Below are 24,343 nucleotides of genomic sequence, written 5' to 3' on the forward strand. Positions count from 1 at the left end.
GGAGTGTCAAAGTCAGCCACTGCCTGAGGCCACCCAGCAGGAGCTACAGAGAGATCTGCAGATTCCTCCTCTTTGTTTGGGGTTTGGAGGTGCCCAGATGAAGCACAGTTGTGAAGCAGTGCAGGCTGCTGAGAAGCCTTAGGCCTTCTTTTGGAAGCTCTGGGGTTCTCTGACCCAGCTGCAGCTTGACAGGTTTTTAGGCAGAGAAAGGCCAGGACATTCATATGCAAAAGCCTCTGCACACAGCTTGGGTGGGGTTGTAAATTGAGTGGGGTGGGATCTCAGAATCACCAGAGCAGAGCAAAGAGCAATGGCTGCCAGTCTGCTCTGCCTCAAAGAGGTCCCAGGGTCTCTGTGTTCCACGGCCCCGTGCAGGAACAATGACCGCTGCAAGCACCTCTGTGAGAAAGCCGCCCTCACGTTCTAGCCCAATGCCAGACAGTCCAGTTTCTCTCCGTATGAGTCTGGGTCCCCAGATTCTCGCCTGGAACTGGAGTTCAGAGCAGTTGGGAGCTTGCATCTCCCTCCTGATTAAAAAAGACAACAGTATACCCAGCTGCCAGCCCCTTCCGCACGCGCCTCCATACCTCCACACTTCCACACATCTGCACCTCCTACCGGACTCAATGCGCTTTTCTCTTTCCTTCTAGTTGTAGAATTTCCACTCAGTCAGCCTTCCCGTAGTTCTGGATGATATTCATTTTGTCTTTTAGTTGTAGTTTTAATGTGGTTGTGCGCGGCAGCAAGTTCAGGTGTTACTTATGCCGCCATCTTGGCTGTCCCTGGAGGAACCCTTTTAGATGGAGAGTCTCTGCTTACTGATCTGGCCCCATGCTGCCAGCTGCAGGCCGGACAACTTGGCCCACCCTGCTTCTCAGGGCTCAGGGCCTAGGGCAGGAGTGGGCAACCCCTGGCATGCATGCCAAACATCGCACACCAATAACTTTTGCTGGCACGCGAAACCCTCTCTTATAATCTTCCATTTACAATTTTTTTCTTAATATCAACTTTTTTATTTTTCAGATAAATTCAGTGTAGGTGCATCTTAGATAAATAATTTTACATAACAAGTTATCTTAAAAACCATAGACATGGATTGATGAGAGAGAGGAAGAGCAATTTCTATACCTCTGCCTTCACTCTCCCTGCCTTTCTAGATCCAACCAGTGTTTTGGTTTCATCCACATACGCTTGTGAATCTTTGTTCTCAGTGATGAATTTTGTTAAGTCTCGTAATAGGAGTAGCCTGACGGATGACAGCAGTAAAAAAAAATGAATTTTATTATTTCTTCAAGGTTCTTCACATACGTACACCTTAAGAGATATCAAGTAGGCGTAACATGTTCTCAAAAAACTAGGGTTGGCACGCAGAAGAATTTTGAGTCAGAGATTTTGCTGGTTTTGGCACGCACTCACAAAAAGGTTGCCCACCCCTGGCCTAGGACCTCTATACAGGCCTCTTCCCACCCACCGGGCTCAGTCCTCTAGTGCTCCATCCCCACAGACTGGTTATTCTCTCCTCTGTGACCAGAACACTCTGCAAACACTTTTTTTTCTGCAGTATTTGTCATGCTTTATTTTATTTGATTTCATATAATCTCTAAATGATGATTTTCTCAAGTGCAGAAACTTGTCATTTTTGCCACTGAATCCTCAGTATCTGGCACATTAATTAGCATCCAAGAAATGCCTTTGAAAACATGTTTGACTATTTCAGGGCTCACTAATTCATAAGGCAGCTCATCCCATATAGCAACAGCTTTAAACAAAAAACTTTCCTATGGTCTCCTCATGACTTCTCTCCATCTGTCTTTGTGAAACTGCTGAGAGCAAGTCGCTGTCTTTCATATGGAAGTCTTCCCAAGTCTGTGCTCCTCTAAACAGTCTCCATTATTTCAACTGTTCCTTATTCATTCTCACATGACTTCCTGTACCTTACCTTCGTGCATCCAATTTTTGAAAAATTATACATTACCAATTTTTATTCATTCAAATAAAAAGCACAGTCATTTGTATGATATAATATCACAATTTTTAAGTACTTGTGTAGTTTCAGCTATAAGATCTTTGTTTAACTTAGTTCTATTGTTCTGTCTAATCCAAGGAGTGTTCTTTGAAAATATACATTTCTACCCATTAAGACATTTACTTTTTGCTGCTATAAAGAACTGCATAAGAATAAACATTCAGAATTTTACTCTTAATTAAAGTACATTCAACTTTGACACAGATGTGTAGCTTCCAGTGAACTGTTTAGATCTCTTCAGTTTATACGTTAATTATCTCCTTACCTCAGGGGTCAGGCTTTTAGCAATGACAGGCCCAATCATTCCTGGAATAGTGGCGAACGTATTTGTGATGCCCAGGAGGATGCCAGCATACCTGCAGGAACATTTTCATAGAGGGTTATATTGTATCACACACTTAAGTAACTTTTTTCAATAGATAGCTATACTACTTCCAGGCTGTGTTCTTATGAAACTTTAAATTAAATGCCTTACTGGAACAGGACATTACTGAAATGTTTAGCTAATGAAAACTTGCATTTAAATGGTTAAATAGCATTCTAACATTATTTATACACGGCCATTGAAATAAATCCTGTTTATAGTGATATAGGAAAGTGCTGAGAGATGATTTTCATCATGAGCATATCTAAATAGGAAACTTGATATGTCTTACGTTTTTTAAGTTAAAAAAAGTTATTTCCTGATCACAAAATTTATTTCATTGTTGAAAACAAACAAAAAACATTAAGAAAAAAATAAAATGATCTATAATCCTTCCATATATAATCAACATTAACATTTTGGTAAATATCCTAATTATGTTTTCTATGTATATTTCTAATATATTATTATAGAAATGAGATCATACTGAATATCAATTTTACATCTTACTTGCTCTACTTATTATATATCTACTTATACTGAAATCCTTTCATTCTGTCCCAGAAGTAGACAAGTTGAGTCTACAGTGTGTGTGTGTGTGTGTGTGTGTGTGTGTGTGTGAGAGAGAGAGAGAGAGAGAGAGAGAGAGAGAGAGAGAGAATATATTTTTAGTGTAGGTCACAAACATTGATGTTGCTTTTAATAAGCTCAGAAAAAGTTATGATTTATTTTAAGGGTAAATCTTAGGGGAGTGTGATATTCTTATCTATGTTTACATGCAAATCCTTAAAGAATTCCTGCCTGTGTTTGGGAAATGCTAATGAACTGTTGATTTTTCCAGTACATAAAGAATGTATATAGACTAGCCCTAGCTGGTTTGGCTCAGTGGATAGAGCATCGGCCTGCGGACTGAAGGGGCCCCGGTTCGATTCCAGTCAAGGGAATGTACCTTGGTTGCAGGCACATCCCCAGTAGGGTGTGTGCAGGAGGCAGCTGATCAATGTTTCTAACTCTCTATCCCTCTCCCTTCCTCTCTGTAAAAATCAATAAAATGTATATTTAAAAAAAAAAGAATGTATATAGACTAAACAAGGCTACATTAGCCAATATTTTGGTTACCATCCTAAAAAGAATGAAATGCTTATCATTTTCTATAAAGAAGTCATAGGGATGATAATCAGGAGACCTAAAAATTCCTACCTAATTCCACCATTAACCATCTATGTGACCTTGGGCAAGTTAGTGATAAATTACTTCCCTTGTCATTGATGGGTTCACAGATGTGTATATGTAAAATATCTGGCGGTCCCACCTGAGCTCCCCCACATCCCACCAAGTATATGAAAAGAAAAATTTTAAGTACAATATACATATGGAAATGTGTAAAAACCATATGGAGCTTGAAAATTTTAAAAAAAAGCAAATGGTTTTTATTATATTTATTAATCTTTTAAACTTATCTTTATTGTTGAAAGTATTACAGATGTCCCCTTTTTTACCCCATTGACCCCCCTTCCCGCCCCTTCCCCAGGCCTTCACACAGTGAGCACAATCATGTCACTAGCTGCACCTGATCAAGAAACAGAACCCACTGGTAAAATCATTTTAAAGGGCATTTTACATATGGTTGAACTGCCTTTCAGACTGTATAAGTTTAAATTTGTTGGGTCACCTCTCTCCTACTCAAAAACCTATAAAGATGGTTTAATGCTCACTGTCATCTTCTGCCTGATTTGCAGTGGCCTGGCCCTGGCTCATCTACCCAGCCTTGTTTCCTAGCACCACACAGTATTCAACTTTAGCCCCAGACAGCTCTCATTCCAGCTGCTCACTCTGCCATGCTCATTCCTGGTACTTACCTATTTTTACCATCTGAAGTCCACACTCCTGTCCACCCAAACCACTTGCTTGGCACCTGTTCCATGAAGCTTTTTCTGTTCAGTTCAGCTCATACTGAGCTCTGTCTTTTCATAATCTTTAATGCTTTTAAAGCTGGTACTATGTGTTTTAAGAGGCTCTGTTCTCTAATTTATGTTTGCTAATTCTGACGCTAGTCTCACTGCAAACTCAAGGTTTACTCCCCTTTATTATTTCCATTGGCCAGTACAACATATGTGCTCATCCAATACACAGAGACGGTGCACATGACCCACAGTTGTTCGAGGCCCCTTGCATGGATCCATGGGGCTCTGGCTGCACTGACTGCTGGAGCTTAGTCCCACAGAGACTGGCACCCGACTTGGGCATCAACTCCAAAGGGTGACAATTCCTAAGCAGAAATTTCTTATAAATGGAATCATATTGAATGCCACCTTTTAAGTTACATACTAGGGTTGCTGAGCATCATTCCAAGTTGTGTGGATCAGTAGTTCATTCCTTTTTCATTGTTCTCTCTCTAACTGAAGGAACTAGGATTTTATCCTGTAGATAGTCCTACTTTCTGGATTTTGTAGATTGCTTCCCTAAGGTATCACTTAACATAATATTATGTCCCCTGCACACTGGTAGTATCTAGACTAGATCCTAGAGGGTTTATTAGATTTGGGTCTGATATTTTTAGCAAGAAAACTTAAAGGTGGTGGTGTAGTTAAAAATGAGTTAACGAGCCCAGCTGGTGTGGCTCAGTGGTTGAGCATCGACCTATGAACCAGGAGGTCACAGTTTGATTCCCGGTTAGGGCACATGCCAGGTTGTGGGCTCCATCCCCAGTGGGAGGAGGGGGTGTGTGCAGAAAGCAGCTGATGGATGATTCTCATTATTGATGCTTCTATTTCTCTTTCGCTCTTCCTTCCTCTCTGAATTTAATCAAAGTATTTTTTAAAAGAAAAATTAATCAAGTAAATGGCATTTATTTGTCATAAAAATCACCAACATATAAGAAAAGTCCAATTAGACCTTTTAATTTTTATGATATTCAAGGTTATTATAAAATAAAATTCCAGTCAAAATAAGGAAGTTTGATGATTATTAGTATGTATAATCTTTAAAAATATATTTTATTGATTGACTGATTTGAGAGAAAAAGAGAGAAAGAGAGAGAGAAAGACATATTGACTTATTGTTCCACTTATTGATGCATTCATTGGGTGATTCTTGTATGTGCCCTGACCAGAGATAAAACCCACAACCTTGGCGTTGGGAGAATGTTTTAACTAACTGAGCTTCCCAGCCAGGGCTAGTCTACAGAACCTTAAAGTGGTATAATACTATTTCTATTAGGGCTTAGGATTCTCAATTCCTTGGCTGTAGGCTACTGACCTAAAATTCCTCTCCTCTTTTTATTTAAAATTTTTTGGTTAATCCTCACCTGAAGATATTTTTCCCACTGATTTTTTAAAAATATATTTTAAATTGATTTTAGAGAGGAAGAGATAGTAAAATCAATGATGAGAGAGAATCATTGATTGGCTGCCTCCTGCACATCCCCTGCTGGGGATAAAGCTAGCAACCTGGGCATGTGCTCCTTACTGGAATTGAACCCGGGATCCTTTAGTCCACAGGCCAATGCTCTATCCACTGAGCCAAACCAACTAGGGCCCATTGATTTTTAGAGAAAATGGAAAGGAAAGAGGAGAAAGAGAGAGAGGGAGAGAGAAACATTGATGTGAGAGAAACACATTGATTAGTTGTCTCCCACATGTCCCCAAATGTAGAGGAAGATGTGCCCTGGGTCTTATAAGAATAGGAAAAGAGAGAGATGCTCTCTTGATCTTTGTTGAGGAAGTATTGAGAAAAGACCATGTGAAGACACAGGGAGAAGGAAGAGTCCTCACCAGAACCTGGTCATGCTGGCACTACGATCTCAGACTTCCAGCCTCTGGAAGTATGAAAAAATAAATTCTTGTTTTTCAGCTACCTAGTCCATTTTGTATGGCTGCCTGAGCTGACTAATACAGTGCCTGAATAAAAAAATCCTGAACCTAATTCAGTTATCTATGAACATCATAAATTTTCATGTTCAAAACTCATGCATACAGAATACAATAACAAAACCACGTGGCACAGACTTTTTTGGCTTATGCCCTGTAGGGAGTGTATCTTAAATTAACCAAGCTTGGCAGAAGCTGTCTTTTTTAAAAAAACCATTAACACCTTGGCAGTAGGAGCAACTGACAGCGATGCTGCCAGATCTTTTCAGTGACAGATATTAAGTGCAGATGAATGTTGTGAAATTCTAAATGTCAGCACCAAGAAGCTCATTCAAGTGTTTATATTACACTAGGCCAGGAAGGGCCATGAAAGGTTGATGACTGATTGGAAAAAACATGGTGCATGGACTCAGTCTGGATTTTTTGCTATTGGAGTACTAGAATTCTGTGGCATTAATAGTTAAAAACCTACCCAATTCCCTTGGGTAACAAAATCATCCATAGAAAATCCCTATTTCAGTCTATAGAAGAAAAGGCTTAGAAAATACCATGTGCATATTTATATGTCAATAGGAACACTGTTTATTGAAAAAACCTTATGTCAGGCATGGTTCTAAATTTATATCTATATGTGTATATGCATATACACACACATATATGTATACACACACACACACATATACGCACACAAACATATAGATATAATCTCATTTGAATAGTAAACTCAACTCCATGAGGATTATCTTCATTTTATATATGAAGAAAGACTAATATGTTACCCAATTTGTCTGATTCTAAATCAGTACTTAATATTTTAATGTTATAATTTCTAATGTTGCCTTGTTAAAAATGTAGCCATTACTGAGTTCAATCTATAAGACCAATTTTCCCATGCTTAATTTTTCACCACAAGCCTCAGTGCTGAATGCTTATTGGTCAGTGGTACTCAAGTGTTGCTCTAACCTGCAGTGCTATCCACTGTGTGGGGACTCAGTGATTACCAAGACAAAAAGCAACTATGCAACAACATGGTCATAAGACACGGAATGCCTCAGTTAACCAAGACACAGGGAACTAGAAACAGCTAGTATGCTTTGAACAAAGAAAGTCTAGTAGGAAAACAGAAACCAAAAGCTCATCTGAAGAGTTGAATCAAAATGCAAGGGAGAGAAATAATTTTGCCTTTGATTAGATTAATTTACAGTTGTACAGCTGCATAATTTTAAAAGTTACATATGTTCACATATACATACATATGTACATATGTTGATCACAGCCATAAATCTGGAGGCTCCATCAGCTTAGAGAACGTACAACTTTCTTCATTACCTAAGGTTTACAGGCACTTACCATTCTCCTAACTTCTAGGACTATTTGCTGGTACCATTCATGCCACTAAATGGTTAGGGTTGCAGATATATAGATAAATGTCTTTTTTGAACCTATAAGACTCACAAAATGTTAGGGCTGGACCAGGGTCTTTAAGATGTAGAGTTGGCCCAGCCAGTGTGGCTCAGTGGTTGACTATGACCCAGGAGGTCATGGATAGATTTCCGGTCCGGGGCATATGCACAGTTGCAGGCTCCATCCCAGTGTGGGACATGCAGGAGGCAGCCAATCAATCATTCTCTCTCATCATTGATGTTTCTATCTCTCTCTCCCTTCCTCTTTGAAATCAATAAAAATATATATTGAAAAAAAGTTGTAGAGTTCAACCACTCAGCTAATGCTTGGAGCCCAGTTTCAGGGCCCTACCTACAAGCAGTATCAGTATATGCTTCAGGACATGACCTTATCGCCCTCCAAGCCTGCCATGCTTATAGATGCAAGCAGGGGCCATTACTTTCATGTTTGTGTCTTCAATATTTGATACAGTGCCTGGCACAGCGTTTGTTAAATGACTGGATATATTAATCAGCTAGCTATGATACTAAAATTTCATAATTGCAAATCTACATAACTGTAAGTCTTGTTCATTTCTTCCCATCCTGCCCAAAAGGATACATTCGGAGAACTTGTTGAAATCCTGGTATACCAAATACTGTTTCCTCTATACATGAAACTAATATGACACTGAGATATTAGACTATTTTGTTATTTTGGCTCTTAGTAATCCAATGGTGGCTCTTTAGTGATCAATATTTTCTTTTCTAAGAGCTCATTAATCATCCTTTTAATATTTTATGGGGATTGATTTGTGACCCTGGTCATAGCACTGGACTCAAAGTTTGACATAAAATAATAGTTGTTTATTAAATCATGTGCAAACACACTTATTACATTAGGAGCTAAGTGTTATGTGTGTCTGTGTGCTCTATTTAATCCTCACTATCAGAAGGTAGGTACCATGCACATTTGTTTTTCCAGCATCCATTTTCATCTTTAACAAACTCACATTAACTGAGGCAACCAGAGTATGTGTCTGTTCCCTGCAATGAGTTCTTTATTCTGAGTTCTCAAAATAACTTCTAGTTCCTCTACAATGACCAATTTATAGGATCATCCAAATAAGTAACTGAAAGGCTACTTAATGTAGCAGAAAGATGCTTAGATTATGGAGGTGGAAGATCTGATTCAAAGTCCACCATTTACTAGCTGTGACTTTAAAAGTCAATGACTCCTCTGTGCCTGAGTTGCTTCATCTTCAGAGTGAGTCCTTTATATATGTTACTAATGGCTTCCTCAGCATCCATTCCCATGAGGTTTGAGGGGCTTTGACTCCTTCACATCTAACTTTAGGGGTGGGTGTTGATTGTCCTGAAGTAAAATGGTATTCCCTTAACCATAGGGATTGGTTTAGGGGTGCATATGTGATGCAGTTTGGTTCAATCAAAATGAAGCCCTCTCCCAACCCCTTATTTCCATGGGTGGGAAAGGAACAAATCCTTTTTCTTACTTGCTTGATGTGAATGTAATTCTAGTTGTTATTGGCAATCATTTCATTTGTGTGAATTTAAATGCAGATCCAATCTTAGGATAAAACTATCATGAAAGGCAGGGTAGAGAGTGGAAAAGAATATTAGTAGACAGCTGGAGATCACCTCTTGCCTGAAGTCTTTGGATTTTACACTAAAGTGAATCAATAGAGTATGCTGTTTAGCCAGCTTGAATTGGGATTTCTCTTACTTTAACTAAAAGTAACTAAGAGATAACACAGCCTAAATCTCTTCTGTGCCCAACTCTCAATTCCCATATCCTTTTTTGACTGTTCATCAACCCAAAGCTCATTAAAATCTCAAGCCTAGATCAATACAACAGCACATTTTCAATCCTACACATGGGCTGCTGAATGCCATAGAAAGAAATAACAATTTAGTACAACAACGAGAGTACAAAATTAATCTCCAATTTCAGCAGATCCTCACCAATGCCAAAAATCCCTTTGAGTTCTTAGTGACTATTTTTCTCAGTAGCTATTTCGAACCTTTATCATTCTCAAGTCTTTTATTCTGCCTATCACCTTTCTTAGTGACTCCTATATCACAGAGAAATCAAAGACTAACGGAAGACTAACAGTTAAGATTTTTCAACCTAGTGCTGCACCTGACACTGCTGATCAAGCCCTCCCTCTGGGGATCCCAACCTCTACTTATTTTCCTTCTTCTCTTGTTGCTTCTTATCAATTATCTTTGCATCAGGCTCTTGTTTCACTTAATGGATTCCCAAGGTTCTCATCAGTTTGCTGAGTAATTTTATCCAATCCCATGGCTTTATCTACTACTCATACATTGATGACTCCTAAATCTTTATCTGTCATCCAGATCTCATTCTTGAAGACTGGATAGTCCTGGTTTCTTTGACACCATATTCTTGATTTTCCTCTATCTCTCTGGTGGTTCCTTTTTTAGTTTTATTTTCTGGTTATTTCCCCACTTTCTGGTCTGTAAATGTTTATCAAGATCCAGTCCTAGGATCGCTTGTCATTCCACCCTCTCTCCCCAGGCAATCCTTGTCTTTAAATACTCTATTTGTGGATTACTATTCCCTAATTTTCATTTCCAACCAGACTGCTTTTCTGAGTTCCACTAGTACAACTACTATTTTCTATATGTTTTCACAAATATATAAAATTTAACATGTCTGAACTTTTTACCTTTTCTCAAGAGTTTTCCTCCTTTAGCCATCCCAATTCAGTAAATGGCACATCTACCCAGGTGCCCATACAAAATATCTGGAAATAATCATCTTTGATATCTTCCTGATTCTTCAGGTCTAACAGATGGCAAGCCCCACCTGTTGCATTTACAAAATATCTCAAGTATATCTATATCTTTATATTTCCTATTATACTCATCACTTCTTATCTGGGTTATTACAATAGCTTCCTAGTTGGTTTCTTCTACCTGTACTCTTGTCCACACAGGAGTGATCTTAAAATACAGAAAATGTTATTTCCTACTTTCTCTGGATACAATGTAAAATGTTTATTACTTCAGGCTCATCTGTCTTCTCTACATCTCAGCCACAAACAGACTTCCCTTAGTTAATAAAACATACTGCTATGGATTAAATGTTTGTTTGACAAGGTCTTTAGGAGGTCATACAGGTTAAATGAGGTCATAAGTATGGAGGCCCTAATCCAGTAGAGTTGGTACCCTTGTAAGACGAATAAGAGACACCAGAGTCTCTCTCTGCATATATGCATACACCTAGGAAAGGCCATATGAGCAAGAAGCAATAAGGCAGACCTTCTGCAAACCAGGTAGAGAGTTCTCACTAGAAACCAACCATGTGGGCACTTTAATCTTGGACTTCCAGCCTCTAGAACTATGAGGAAATAAATTGCTGTTGTTTAGGCCACCTACCTTGTGGTATTTTGTTATGGCAGTCCAACCAGGCTAAGACATGCACAATTTCTTGTTCCTCTCGTGTAAATTCTTCTGTCAAGAATACCACTTCCTTTTTACTTGGCTAACTTCTTATTCTTTTAAAGTTAACTTTATTAACTATTTTGCCTATATTGCCAAGCACATCTATGATGGTTATATTTTCTTGCTTTCTTGTGTTTTTTAAAAATATGTTTTTATTGATTTCAGAGAGGGGAGGGGGGAGATAGAAATATCAATGAAAGAGAAACATTGATTGGCTGCCTCCTGCATGCCCCCCACTGGGAATCAAGTCTGCAACCCGGGCATGTGCCCTGACCTGGAATTGAACAGGGACCTCCTGGTTCATAGATCAACGCTCAACCACTGAGCAAAACCAGCCGGGCTCCTTGCTAGTCTTTAGCTTAAAGATCACTTCCTGAGACCTTCTCTTATTCCCTGAACTACATTATATCCCCTTATTATATTCTCTTATTTACCGCCCCTCCAAAAGCTGGTTTTCATTTGTGTAATTCATGTCTGTCACTCCAGACTCAAAGTTCCACAGGCCAGGACTGTGTCTGTTATGGCTGGCACTTGGCAGGCATCAACCAAGCATTATTATAATATATTACAATTATTTCTTTTTGTTGTTTCTTTCTTCAAATAGACTAATCTCCTAGCAAGGAGGACCTAGGTTTTATCTTTTGTAGAGTCATGTAGAGTGCTAAATATATAGTACTGTATAATGTTATAAATAATACATGCCTGTTGTATGAGTGAGAGGCCTGGACTAGACCAGGGCCTCACACATGAATGTGAACGAGAATCACCTGAGGATTTTAAAATGCAGGTTTTAATTCAGGAAGTATGGGGTGATGCCTGAGATTCTGTATTTCTCATGGGCTCCCATGTAATGCTGATGCCACTGGTCCAAGGACCATACTTTGAGTAGTAAGAGATGAGATTACCCTAAAGCAGTGGTTCTCAACCTTTGTTTTGCGACCCTTTTGGGGGTCGAACGACCCTTTCACAGGGATCACCTAAGACCATTGGAAAACATATATATAATTACATATTGTTTTTGTGATTAATCACCATGCTTTAATTATATTCAAGTTGTAACAATGAAATTGGGGGTCACCACAACATGAGGAACTGTATTAAAGGGTCATGGCATCAGGAAGGTTGAGAACCACTGCCCTAAAGCCTTTCTAGTTCTAACTTTATATAATTCTACTAGAGGCCCGGTGCACGAAATTTGTGCACTGGGGGTGGAGGGAGGTGTCCCTCAGTCCAGCCTGCACCCTTTCCAATCTGGGACTCCTTGAGGGATGTCCAACTGCTGGTTTAGGCCCAATCCCCAGCAGTTGGAACTTCCTCTCACAATCAGGGACTGATGGCTCCCAATCGCTCACCTGCCTGCCTGCCTGATTGCTCCTAACCGTACCATCTTTGAGGGTGGGACAGTCGATTATCATATTCCCTCCTTATTAGCTGTGGGCACTGCCATCTTTGAGGGTGGGGCAGTCAATTAGCATATTCCCTCCTTATTGGCCTTATTGGCGGTGGGCGCTGCCATCTTTGTGATGGTGTGAGGGTCAATTAGCATATTACCTCTATTAGCTAGGATAAATCACATAGTTAGACAATGTCATTTGTTTAACTTATTTCAAGTGAGATAATTTCTAGATTTCTTTTTAGTCAGTAGCATAAAGAAATATATCTTAGTCCTTTAAGTATTTGCTATTTCCTCGAATTCTTTTTTGGGTAATCAGATTTAGGTTCTAATTTGTAAATCCAAATACATGCCTCAAGTCACTGTACAGCATTTATTTAGGCATGCCAACTTCTTTCCATCCTCTCTTACACAGAAATGGCTTCTTATGCCTTTAGTCCTTCAACTTCAAGGGGTTCTTTATTATTTCAGTTATGTGTGTATCAGATCTTTCAAATTACCACCAAACTTATAAAAGAATTTTTTGGCCCTAACCAGTTTGGCTCAGTGGATAGAGCATTGGTCTGTGGACTGAAGGATCCCAGGTTCGATTCTGGTCAAGGGCGTGTACCTTAGTTGCGGGCACATCCCCAGTGACGGGTGTGCAGGAGGCAGCTGATCGATGTTTCTCTCTCATCAATGTTTCTAACTCTCTATCCCTTTCCCTTCCTCCCTGTAAAAAATCAATAAGATATATTAGAAAAAAAGGATTTTTTGAAATTAATTTGCTTTTCAAGTATTCTTTTTTTCTTTCATTTTTTTGTTAAACTCTTTCTATTCTTAACTGACCAATATGTATACTAAATAAAAATTTCTTAGCTTATAAGGTTTACAAAATTCTTCCCTCTATTTAAATGTTTTCTTTTTGACAAAAGTTTCTGCTGTATTGTAAATACTTTCAACATCTGACATTTAGTCCAGTGATTAAAACCAGAAAGTATTCAACAAATATTTACTGAGCATACTCTATGTGACAGGCACTGTAAAATAAAACTTTCATGCATGACCAATCTTGGGATGTGAAAATGTTTACTAGACTGGATAAGAGATATCTTCAAAGAGGTTTTTATTTATCACAACAGACTTTCCACATACAGTGTAATATTTTTATTATTCTGATTGTCAGACCCTTATGCATTTAAAAATGTTGTTCAGCCACTATATTCATATTAGAAAGACAAAATGCTTTATATTTAAACAGATCAATGTAAACTTCTAGCTTTTTAAAAATAAAAAATTATATAAAACTGTACAAGGATAAATTTGAAATTCAAAATTTAAACACTGTAAAGATCATAAGTAATGTCTCCCACCCACCATAATGCAGTAATTTCTGCAACATAACCTTTATTTTAGCTTTTCTCTCTCAGATGCTCAACTTAAAAATTGTACTTTACTCACAAGTGAGACTTTATTAAGGGTATGAAATACAGATTCTGACAGTATAAATCCAAATTCAACTATAGGAAAGGATTCAGATAAGAAACTATTAGTTTCTTATTCTAAAAGTTTAAGTCAATTTTAATTATATGGAAAACTATGAAAATATTGACCCACGAAGGTACCATTTTCTCTGTAAAATGAGTGGCTATTTTGAGGTCAGTATATAAGCAATTATTATTCCTACAAATTTCTAGTTACTAATAAAAATATTACTGTTTAAGACAAATAGTTATCACTATCAAATGAGCAATTTATCAGCTTCATAATCACACAAAAGAATAAGCTCTCTAGACTTGGGCACTTTAACTTTTATTGGAATTCTGAATCTTGAGAGGACCCTTCCATTGAAGGAGTATGATTAGATTATCAAGGTATAAATTAGTGCGATAAATTTAGATGTATTATTTCCTTTCTATTCCTAATCTCAGGATATATTACATTTTCTATTTCAATTTTATTCTTAATATGAACTTAAATAATATCCTGTAGAATTCACTATTATGCAGTTACTTTTTATAGCTATTTAGGTATATATACATGTAGTTGATATATAAACTCAGTTATTTAACCCATTAACTTCTCTAATTAAAAGTTATGGTTATAGAAATGAAGAGATAACTAAACAAGTTTCATATTTCATTTACTAGAATTAGGAAAGTATAACATTAAAAGTAATATACATTTAGCCCAGCATGTGTGACTCAGTGGTTGAGTGTCGACCTATGAACCAGGAGGTCATGATTTGAATCCTGGTCAGGGCACAAGCCCAGCTTGTGGGCTCGATCCTCAGTAGGTGTCATGCAGGAGGCAGCTGATCAATAATTCTTTCATCATTGATTTTTCTATTTCTTTCTCCCTCTCCCTTCCTCTTTGAAATCAATTTAAAAAAAGTAATATACCTTTAAAGCTGTCTTCTTTTGCTGATTTTGTGGAGAAAGATGTCACTACAATTCACTCTAAAAAGATTTACAAGTCTATACTGATAACTATAATTCTCTGAAGGCTATAGGATAAATTTTCAAAATCCCAAAGAAAGTGAAACTAGGTTTAAAACAAAACCTAGTAGGTGAATCAGCATATAAAAGATGTAAAAGAAATAATTTGATAAAATGCCGACGTGTGTTTCTATTTGTAAATAAATCTTTGACAGTTGTTAATGCTTTATGTGATTTGTAAGTAGTAATTAAGATTTCTTGTGCTTGCTTCTGCAGCACATATACTAAAATGGCAATGATACAGAGAAGATTAGCATGGCCTCTGTGCAAGGATGATGCAAATTTGTGAAGTGTTTAAATTTAAAACAAGAAAAGAAGCCCTAACCGGTTTGGCTCAGTGGGTAGAGCGTCGGCCTGTGGACTCAAGGATCCCGGGTTCAATTCCGGTCAAGGGCATGTACCTTGGTTGCGGGCACATCCCCAGTGAGGGGCGTGCAGGAGGCAGCTGATCGATGTTTCTCTCTCATCGATGCTTCGAACTCTCTATCTCTCTCCCTTCCTCTCTGTAAAAAAATCAAAAAATATATTTTAAAAAATAAAAAAAGAAAAGAAAAAGGTTTTTGTAGGAAAGGCAATACACTTAGTAATGAAAGCATATCATCTTTGCTAAATACCATTCACCGCTAAAAGGAACCAAGGTTCCTTTGAGAAATGTTCAATTGCAAGTCAGGGAAAGTGTAAGATGAAGCCAAAACATCTGGTTGTTCCATCAATAAGAGAGTACAAAAAAAACAAAAACAATGATGGGGCATGAAAACATGTCACAGGAGCCAGCTAAAAAGCACTCCCATTAGCCAAAACTGAGATAATGTGAACATGAAAATAAATAAGGACAATAATGGATTATAACAGTAAATAAATTACAAATATCTAAGCCCTCACTGATCATTAATAGATAAATAAATGGAGAAGGGGAGATCTTCCTTACAACAGAGTGCTGACTGATACATGTTGAGGATAGAGTTGAAATATTTTCATTTTGAAATCACCACAGAAAACCTGGTTTGGCATAGATCATCAACAGACACTAAATCTAAGGTGGTGGAGGTGAGGGGAGTTTGATAAGGAGCAGGATGTTTGTATGATCTCAAAGCATCTCTCCAGAGATGCATTTTCAGTTGAAGGGGAAAAAAGTAATTAGTTATTGGAGAAACTTGACAACACCTTGACTGGGTGATTAAAATTAACATCACTAGAGTCCTCTGGATGTGATTTCCTGAGAAGGTCATAGGCCAGTTATTCTGGCCAAGGATACATTATCTAAATTTAATTATAAGATGTGAGACAAATTATAGTTGAGTGTGGGCATTCCAGGTATATAGATTACCATGAGCAAAGGGGCAAAGGTAGGAAAGTGTGTGTGTGTGTGTGTGTGTGTGTGTGTGTGTGTGTGTGTTGGGGATATTTTTAGAAAATTAAGAGTAGTTTAGTTCAGATACAGCAAAGAATCAGTAGAAGATGAGGTAAGGGAGGGAGGACTAAAATTATAAAGATACGTTGGAACCATAATGTGGAAGATTTTGCATGTTGACTGAGAATTCTGTATTTGACTGAGTACTCACCATGGCCCAGGGCAGGCCAGGTGCCGGTACTACTGTGGTAGAGAAGACAGACTTGGCCTCTGCACTCTCAGAGCTTATAGTCTTGGAGCTTTTGCTTAGGCTACCTTTTACTTCAAATGGTTTCTTGGTCCAATGCCTAACTGTTCCAGGTTTTCTCTACTTGATTCCCCACTGTTAAGGGTATATGCAGCACTGATCGTACTTTCTCAGTATGATCAGCAGCAGTTATAATGTATTTTATGTAATGTTTTTATGGAAACAGTGTGTACAGAAATGTTGGTAGTTAGAAATTTAAATTTAAAAACATCTTCAAGAATTTAAAATCATCCCTAGAGTAGTCAAATTCATAGAGGCAGAAAGTGGAACGGTGGTTGCCAGAACTGTGGGGGAAGGGGATTGGGCGTTAGTGTTTAATGGTTAGGGAGTTTCCGTTTGGGAAGATGACAAAGTTCTGGAGATGGACTTGTGGTGATGGTTGCACAACAATGGTAATGCACTTAATGGCACAGAACTGTACACTAAAAATGATAAATATTATGTTATGTATATTTTACCACAGTTACAAAATAATTTAATCACAGCCAATCTTTCCATTAGTACTCACGAAGGAGCAATATCCAGGTGGTTGATGCTAAATCCAGAAGAACAAAAGCCTCCCAGGGTTGTTGATATGGTTAGGAATGCAACAGCCAAAGAGTAATCACAACCTATAAATCCAGCAGCTACCAGGAACACTGCAGGTCCAATCATTCCTGAAGTGAAAAGGTTACAAAAAGAAAAGAAGCCCCAGCATTAATATTTGCCTGCTCTACCTTAATATAGTATAAATCTGAGATTGGATATTACTGCCACCTACTGTAGAAACATTGTATTGCCTAGGAGACTCAATTTAAATTAATAGTTTCATGAAAAAAATTTGTGGAAAACATATTGGCATAATGCAACCAATATAAAAGTAAAAGTAAAGTCTTATTATGCATTGCCATTAAATCTACATGTGACCAAGAGTCAGCTAAAGTTCTACAATGTTATAGAAAAGAGCAAGAAGAGAATGATGAAAAATATGGTCCCAGAGAGCAGCAATAGCTGATACAGAGTGTGATTTAAAATTCAAAGAAAATAAACTAAATGATAAACTGTTAAATAAAGTTAGAAAAACACTCCATATAGGTCTTAACAACTGCAAACAATACACATAGTTTATTACAGGCAGTTAAGCATGGAATACAAGTAACAGAAGAGGACTTATGAGTGGGCTGCCATTTTTTCTGTGTCTACAGCAGTGCAATCCAATCTCTGTGAGAACAGAATTGTTGTATTTGTGTATACTGAAACTGCAACTGAGAAACTTATTTTTAAGTTTCAACTGAATTACAATAGAGACATCTGCCTGGTGGCTACCATACTGAAGAGAGCAGGTCCACAGAAAGCCAAAAAAGAGAAAGGCCCCCTTGTTTAATCTAAAGAGATTTATTTCACTTAAAGATGTGGAATAACTTCTTGAGAGTTGAAGTAAGTAAGCAGTGAAACAGGACAGCAACTTTCAGTGGTAGGTGCCCAGAATGTTTACAGAATTATCCTACCTGGAATAATTCTATAAACAAATATACTACATGCATTAAAATATATTTTAATATGTGAACAAAATAAATGACTAATATTAGCATTTGTACCTTGCTTTACACTGTAAACATAGTAAATAATTGTGAGCCCACACAAAACCTGATTCACATCACTTACCTATAAGGCTAAAAAATTTTCGAACACATACGGTTGAAAAATTCCATTTTGCCCTTAAATGGTCAGCAGCTTGACCAGACATGATCATACATAACCAACAGCCAAAATAAGGCACTGCAGATAAAATTCCATTCTGGGAGGAATAAGAAGATACGGAATTAATTATGATGAGAGGAAGAACTAACACATACACATACATACACACACACACACACACGCACGCATGCACGTACGCATGCACGCATTCACCACTCAAAAACAAAGTAAATCCATAGCAATAAACTGTTAATTTTTATATAGGTACTAGAGGCCCAATGCATGAAATTCGTGCAAGAGTAGGCCTTCTGTCCCCCGGCTTCCCTCTGGCACCCAGGACCCAGGCTTCCCTTCGGCTGCTAGTAGGCACCCGGGACCTGGACTTCCCTCACAGCCCCGGCTTTGTCCGGAAGGTCGTACGGAAGGATGTCTGGTCTAATTAGCATATTACCAGGTATTACTATAGACAGTAAATAAGTTTGGTCTATAGAAGGATTTTGGGATTCAGTTCAATGCAGTCCCTAAGATCCTGTCTCAAAGGGAAACAGGGCTCACTATAGTCCAATCTGCTCAAGGCAATCTTGAATGTTATTTTGGGACTTGGGCAGTAGCTTCAGTGAGAGAAGATAAGTCTTTCTATTAGCCTATGGATTTTCCCCACTGAAGTTTTTGTCTTGAGTGTCATTTATTTTTATCTTAAAAATATTTTTATTATAAAATAAAACACATACAGAAAACATATAAGTCAAATATATATCTCAACAAGTTATTCTTAAGTGAACACCATCTAGGTCAGGTGCCTGGTGCGTTAGCACATACTTTGAGCAGAGGACAAAGGCTATGATTGAGAGACACTCTATCTTTTACTTCTTGCTTTAAGTTACCACCTAAACAAAATGAAAACACCAGGAGATATGAAACAGAACTAATCATGGAAATGTGTTATTTTTGTAGGAAATTACTTGACAGTTTTTTAGGACATCACAAATTCTGTAAAATGAAGAAAACACACTCAGAATAAGAGAAATTTTTCTTCCGTTCATTTTTCCTCAGCATAAGTCTGAGGTGCCAAGACTAAATGAAAAAAACAACAACACCAAAACACAAACACACACACACACATACAAATGTTTTTATAGTCTAAGAGAGATGGATACACGTGTTAGTGTTTACAAACACAAAAAAGGCAGAAAGATATTTTATCAGCAATAATTAAATCTTATAATCCATTTAAGCATCATTCATGGTGCAGACCAGAAAAATTTAATATTTTAAATTAAAGTGCTTAAGAAAATATTTCTTTCATCATAGTTTGGTTTTTTTTATTCAGATGCTGTATGCTTCCAATTCTTCTATAACTGAAATTTAAAAAAACAACAAAAAAACAAAACATGTATCTTCGTTGATTTCAGAGAGGAAGGGAGCGTGAGAGAGAGATACAACCATCAATGGTGAGAGAGAATCATTGGCTGCCTCCTGCATATCTCCCACCAGGGATCAAGCCTGCAACCCAGGCATGTGCTCTTGAACTGGAATTGAACTTGGGACCCTTCAGTCTGCAGGCTGATGCTCTATCCACTGAGCCAAACCAGCTAGGGCTGTAACTGAAAATTTTTGTTTCTTTCTGGTATTTTGCTGTGTAATTTCCTCTTTAAATTTTATTCCATTTAGACTTCTCCATAGTGCGATTAAATTTATTGTTACTTGGGGAAGAATCCTAAAGATAAATAAGCTGTAGCAAGTAGAGAAATGAATTTTCAGATCTTGGTTTTGTTCCCTAATGGGATAAGGCTGATAATTCCAGAGAGTTACTGAATTTTTCCACTTAAAGCTCCAATTTTTTTTTCTAAAGCTACAATGTTAAAAACTCCCAACAATCTAAAACTACTAAAATCTTCAACATTTATTCATTCCATGAGTATCTTCTACAGTTATTCAACTTTCTGTGCAAGGATAAAATTCCTTGTATTTATTTATTTAAAAAAATTGATCCCAAAATATTAATATCTAAAATAGGGTAATAGATATTGCTCCGGCTCTCACTGAGTTGTAAGAAATATGGACGCTAGAATTGAAAAAAACTAGGAAAAAGAAGAAATGGTAGGATAACTAATGAAACTAAAATTACATGAAAAAGCAAGATTATAACGAGATCAAAAGCTTTACATTTTTTAATTAATGAGATTATAATTTTAAATACAAAGCTAGCCTTATCCTAAGGAAAGGCCATTTCATGAATGTAATAAATTGGTTTCTCAAGGAAAAAATCCATGTTAAAAAGAGGCTTTTAGGGGGTCAAATATATGATGACGTATGGAAACTAGGCTTTTGGTGATGAGCTCACTATAGTGTATACAAATATCAAATTATAATATTGTATACCTGAAATGTATATAATGTTATTAATCGATGTTACCTCAATAAAAAAGCTTCTATTTAAGTAGAGAATTACTGTCAAACTCTATTCACATTTTTAAAAAATTTGATTCAAAAAAGAAAATGTCTTTTAAAATATGAAATGCAAGATAAAAGATTCCTATTTTAAAATATCTCATTATAGAACTTTAAAAATTCCATAAAAAACAAAGGCAGCCCTAGCTGATTTGGTTCAGTGGATACAGCGTTGACCTGCAGACTGAGGGGTCCCAGTTTCGATTCCAGTCAAGGGCATGGTTCCTTGGTTGCAGACACATCCCCAGTGGGGGGTGTGCAGAGGCAGCTGATCAATGTTTCTCTCTCATTGATGTTTCAAACTCTCTATCCCTCTCCCTTTCTCTCTGTAAAAAATCAATAAAATATATTTTTAAAAAAATAAAGGCAATTAAGTGCACAGCAGTAATTACTGGCTAGCTATTGATATTTCATTCTTTCCATAGTTCTCCCGGGAAAATCTCAAATAGAAACCTCAGTGGAATAATATTTAGATCTGTATACATTTTTTTGGTTGATCTCTTCCCTCTGCCTTCCCTTTGAGGTTCCACATCTGTTCCCTTCTTCCATGTCTCTGGATCTGTTTTGTTCAACTGTTAATTTTGTTCATTAGATTCCACAGATGAGTGAGATCATGTGATGCTTGTCTTTTTCTGACTGGCTTATTTCACTTAACATAATACTCTTCAGGTCCCTCCATGCTGTCTCAAAATGTAAGAGACCCTTCTTTTTTACTGCTGCATTGTATTCCATGGTGTAAATGTACCACAGCTTGTTTATCCACTCATCTACTGATAGGCACGTGGGCTGTTTTCAAATCTTAGCTATTATAAATTGTGCTGCTATGAACATCAGAAAGAATATATGCTTCTTAAGTGATTTTACCACTTAGAAATAATCAATATGCCATTGTGGGATATCTTGGGTTGGCCTTCCCTGGGCCCCAACAAGGGCTATCTCACTTTGTGGCTGAGTGATATTCCATTATATAAATATACTACCTTTTGTTTATCTAATCACTAGCTGATCGACATTTGGGTTATTTCCACTTTTTGGTTAGTATGTGTAATGCTGTTACAAACATTTGTGTAAATGTATTTGTGTGGACCTATGTTTTCAATACTCTTCGTATAAACTTAGGAATGGAATTACTGGGTCATATGATAACTTTGTTTAAATTTTTTTTGAGGAATTGATGAACTCTTTTCCACAATGGCTACACCATTTTACATTCCCACCAGTAGTGTATGAAGGTTTCATTTCCTCTACATCCTCAGCACTTGTTATTTTCTGTTTGTTTTTAATTCTAACAGGTGTGAAGTGGTATATGGTTATGGTTTTCATTGACATTTCCCTAATGATTTATGATGCTGAGCATCTTTACATGGGCTTATTGGCCACTTTATATCTCTGGAGAAATGTCCATTCAAATCATTTGCTCATTTAAAAAATGGTGTTTTCATTATTGAGTTGTAAGGGTTCTTTATATAATGTGGGTACTAAACCCTTATCAGATATGTGCCTTGCAAATATTTTCTCCCCTCCAGTGGGTTTGCATTCTTGATAGTGTCCTTTGATGCACAAAAGTTTTTAATTTTGATGAAGTACAACTTATCTAGTTTTTTACTTTGATTACTTGTGCTTTTAGTGTTAATATATAAGAAACTTACCTAGTCCAAGGTCACAGAGATGTATACTTTCTAAGAGTTTTATCATTTTAACTCTTACATTTGTCTTTAATTTATCTTAATTTTGAAAGCAAAAATACCACCAATTTTCCTTACACACCGTGCCTCTTTCTCTTTAGGCTCTTCCTCAATCTCTTTAAAGACAAAATCCACCAATGTAAATAGAGATAATAGGAACTACCTCAGCTGATGAGTTCAAAGGAACTGGCAGTTTCAGGAAGGTCCTTCTTATACAGCTTTACAACTAGAGCTTTTCCAATCCTAAATGATGCTGCAGAGTAGCCTCCGCACAAGAACCCTGCACTTTCCAGCTCCTTGCTCAGCTGCCAGCAGTCCTGCTACTATCCTTTGTAGAAGTGAATGTTGGTGCTACTTTAAGTTTTAGAGTCTAAAGGAATTTGGAACATAGATCTGATATCCTGCAAGTTACCAGGGATTAGCAGGACTTTATAGTTACTGGGGTTCCAGCTAAAAGATACCATGAATCAAGAGTTTACACACACTGACTAAAAAAGAAAGAATAACTGTGTGCCGGGGTCCAACCCCAGCAGGTCCAGGGGTTCCCCAAAGGTGTGGACGGAGTCGGCGAAGAAGGAATGACACGGAGACAGCGTTCAGTTGATCAGCAGCCTAGGCAGGATCTCTAGCCAAGTTCTAGTCAGGATCTCCAGCGAAGTTCTGGTTAGGATCTCCAGCCAGGTTCTGTGGCCATGTTCTCTTGCTAGGTTCTCCAGGCAGGTTCAGTCGCCAGGTTCTGTCCAGGTTCTCTAGCCACGTTCTCTTGCTAGGTTCTTCAGCCAGGTTCTGTAGCCAGCATCTCCAGCCAAGTTCTGTCTAGGTCTTCTAGCCAAGTTCTGGTTAGTTAAGGGGTTTTATTCCCTCCCTAACTTCAGGGGAAAATCCCTACCTGGGGAAACAACCTTTCTCAGAGAGGTGACCTTGGTTAAAACACATAGTGCCAAGAAGGTGACCAAACATATTAAGAACAGTATGCCATATATGCCAGGTCCCTTGAAACAGCAAGGATGGACCGGCTCCTGGCAACTGTGAAGCAAAAAAGAGAAGTCTTTAAAATTTGGTAATTAGAGTAAAATGGAAGGTAAAAATAACTGAATTTCTCATGGATAAAAACAAATTCTGTGTGCAGTTCAAAATCTGTACTTTATATAAGAAGCATAGATTATATTTTCTTACCTCTTGAACATTGAACCTTAGGATCTCCTTCATATAAGTAGGCAATAATGTCAACAAGGTATAAAAAGTCCAGTTATAAGAAAAGTGTGCAACGACAATGGCCCAAAGTGGCAGGGATTTTAGCATGGGTATCCATGGCACTGACTTCTGTGAGGAAAGCTGAAAAAACAAACAACCATGCGTATTTAGGATAAGCGACAGCTATGTTTAGATCTGCACCTTATTAGCCAAAATCCCATCTAGAACACATTATCAGCCTTGATTAGTAAATTCCAGATTTTTAAGCCAACTCTTTAAAAATATTATACAGTAATAGAGTCCATTTTTCAGACTAGAAGAAAAATTGAAATGTAATTAGAGTGATAATGTCAACTCCAAACATTCCTTTTGAATGGCAGAAGTCACCCACAGTTATAGAGATAAAAGAGGTCTGCAACCTCCCCATCCACCCCTATTGCTTGAAAAGTTAGAGACAAGAGGAAGGACAAGATCAGTCTAGAGATTTTAGAATTTAAAGGAATTTGGAACATAGATATATTTTATATGGCTTTGAAACCCACAAAGGAAATGAATTACACTTCTGTGTTGAAAGGTACATGTTTAAATGTATCTGATCTCTGGAAACTAAATATATTCTGAATAATGTACTCCCCCTTCCAGAAAAAGAAACTTTAGTGTGAAATATGTAATAAT

General features: G+C 37.5%; 1 protein-coding gene across 4 annotated transcripts in view; it reads right to left on the bottom strand.

Moving 5' to 3' along the window:
• Window positions 1-24,343, bottom strand: part of SLC17A5 (solute carrier family 17 (acidic sugar transporter), member 5) — a 52,855-nt gene that overhangs the window by 4,793 nt on the left and 23,719 nt on the right. For 3 of the 4 annotated variants that reach the window (XM_015569427.1, XM_015569428.1, XM_015569425.1), the window contains 4 exons: window positions 23,651-23,809; window positions 18,303-18,435; window positions 17,167-17,314; window positions 2,292-2,382 (listed from right to left, as the gene is read on the bottom strand). In XM_015569427.1, coding sequence (XP_015424913.1) covers window positions 2,292-2,382; window positions 17,167-17,314; window positions 18,303-18,435; window positions 23,651-23,809 — 531 coding nt within the window. The remainder of the gene's footprint in view (window positions 1-2,291; window positions 2,383-17,166; window positions 17,315-18,302; window positions 18,436-23,650; window positions 23,810-24,343) is intronic. The other variant, XM_015569426.1, reaches the window with a different exon arrangement.

This window comes from Myotis davidii, unplaced genomic scaffold, assembly GCF_000327345.1.
Source record: "Myotis davidii unplaced genomic scaffold, ASM32734v1 scaffold104, whole genome shotgun sequence".
Taxonomy (NCBI): Eukaryota; Metazoa; Chordata; class Mammalia; order Chiroptera; family Vespertilionidae; genus Myotis; species Myotis davidii.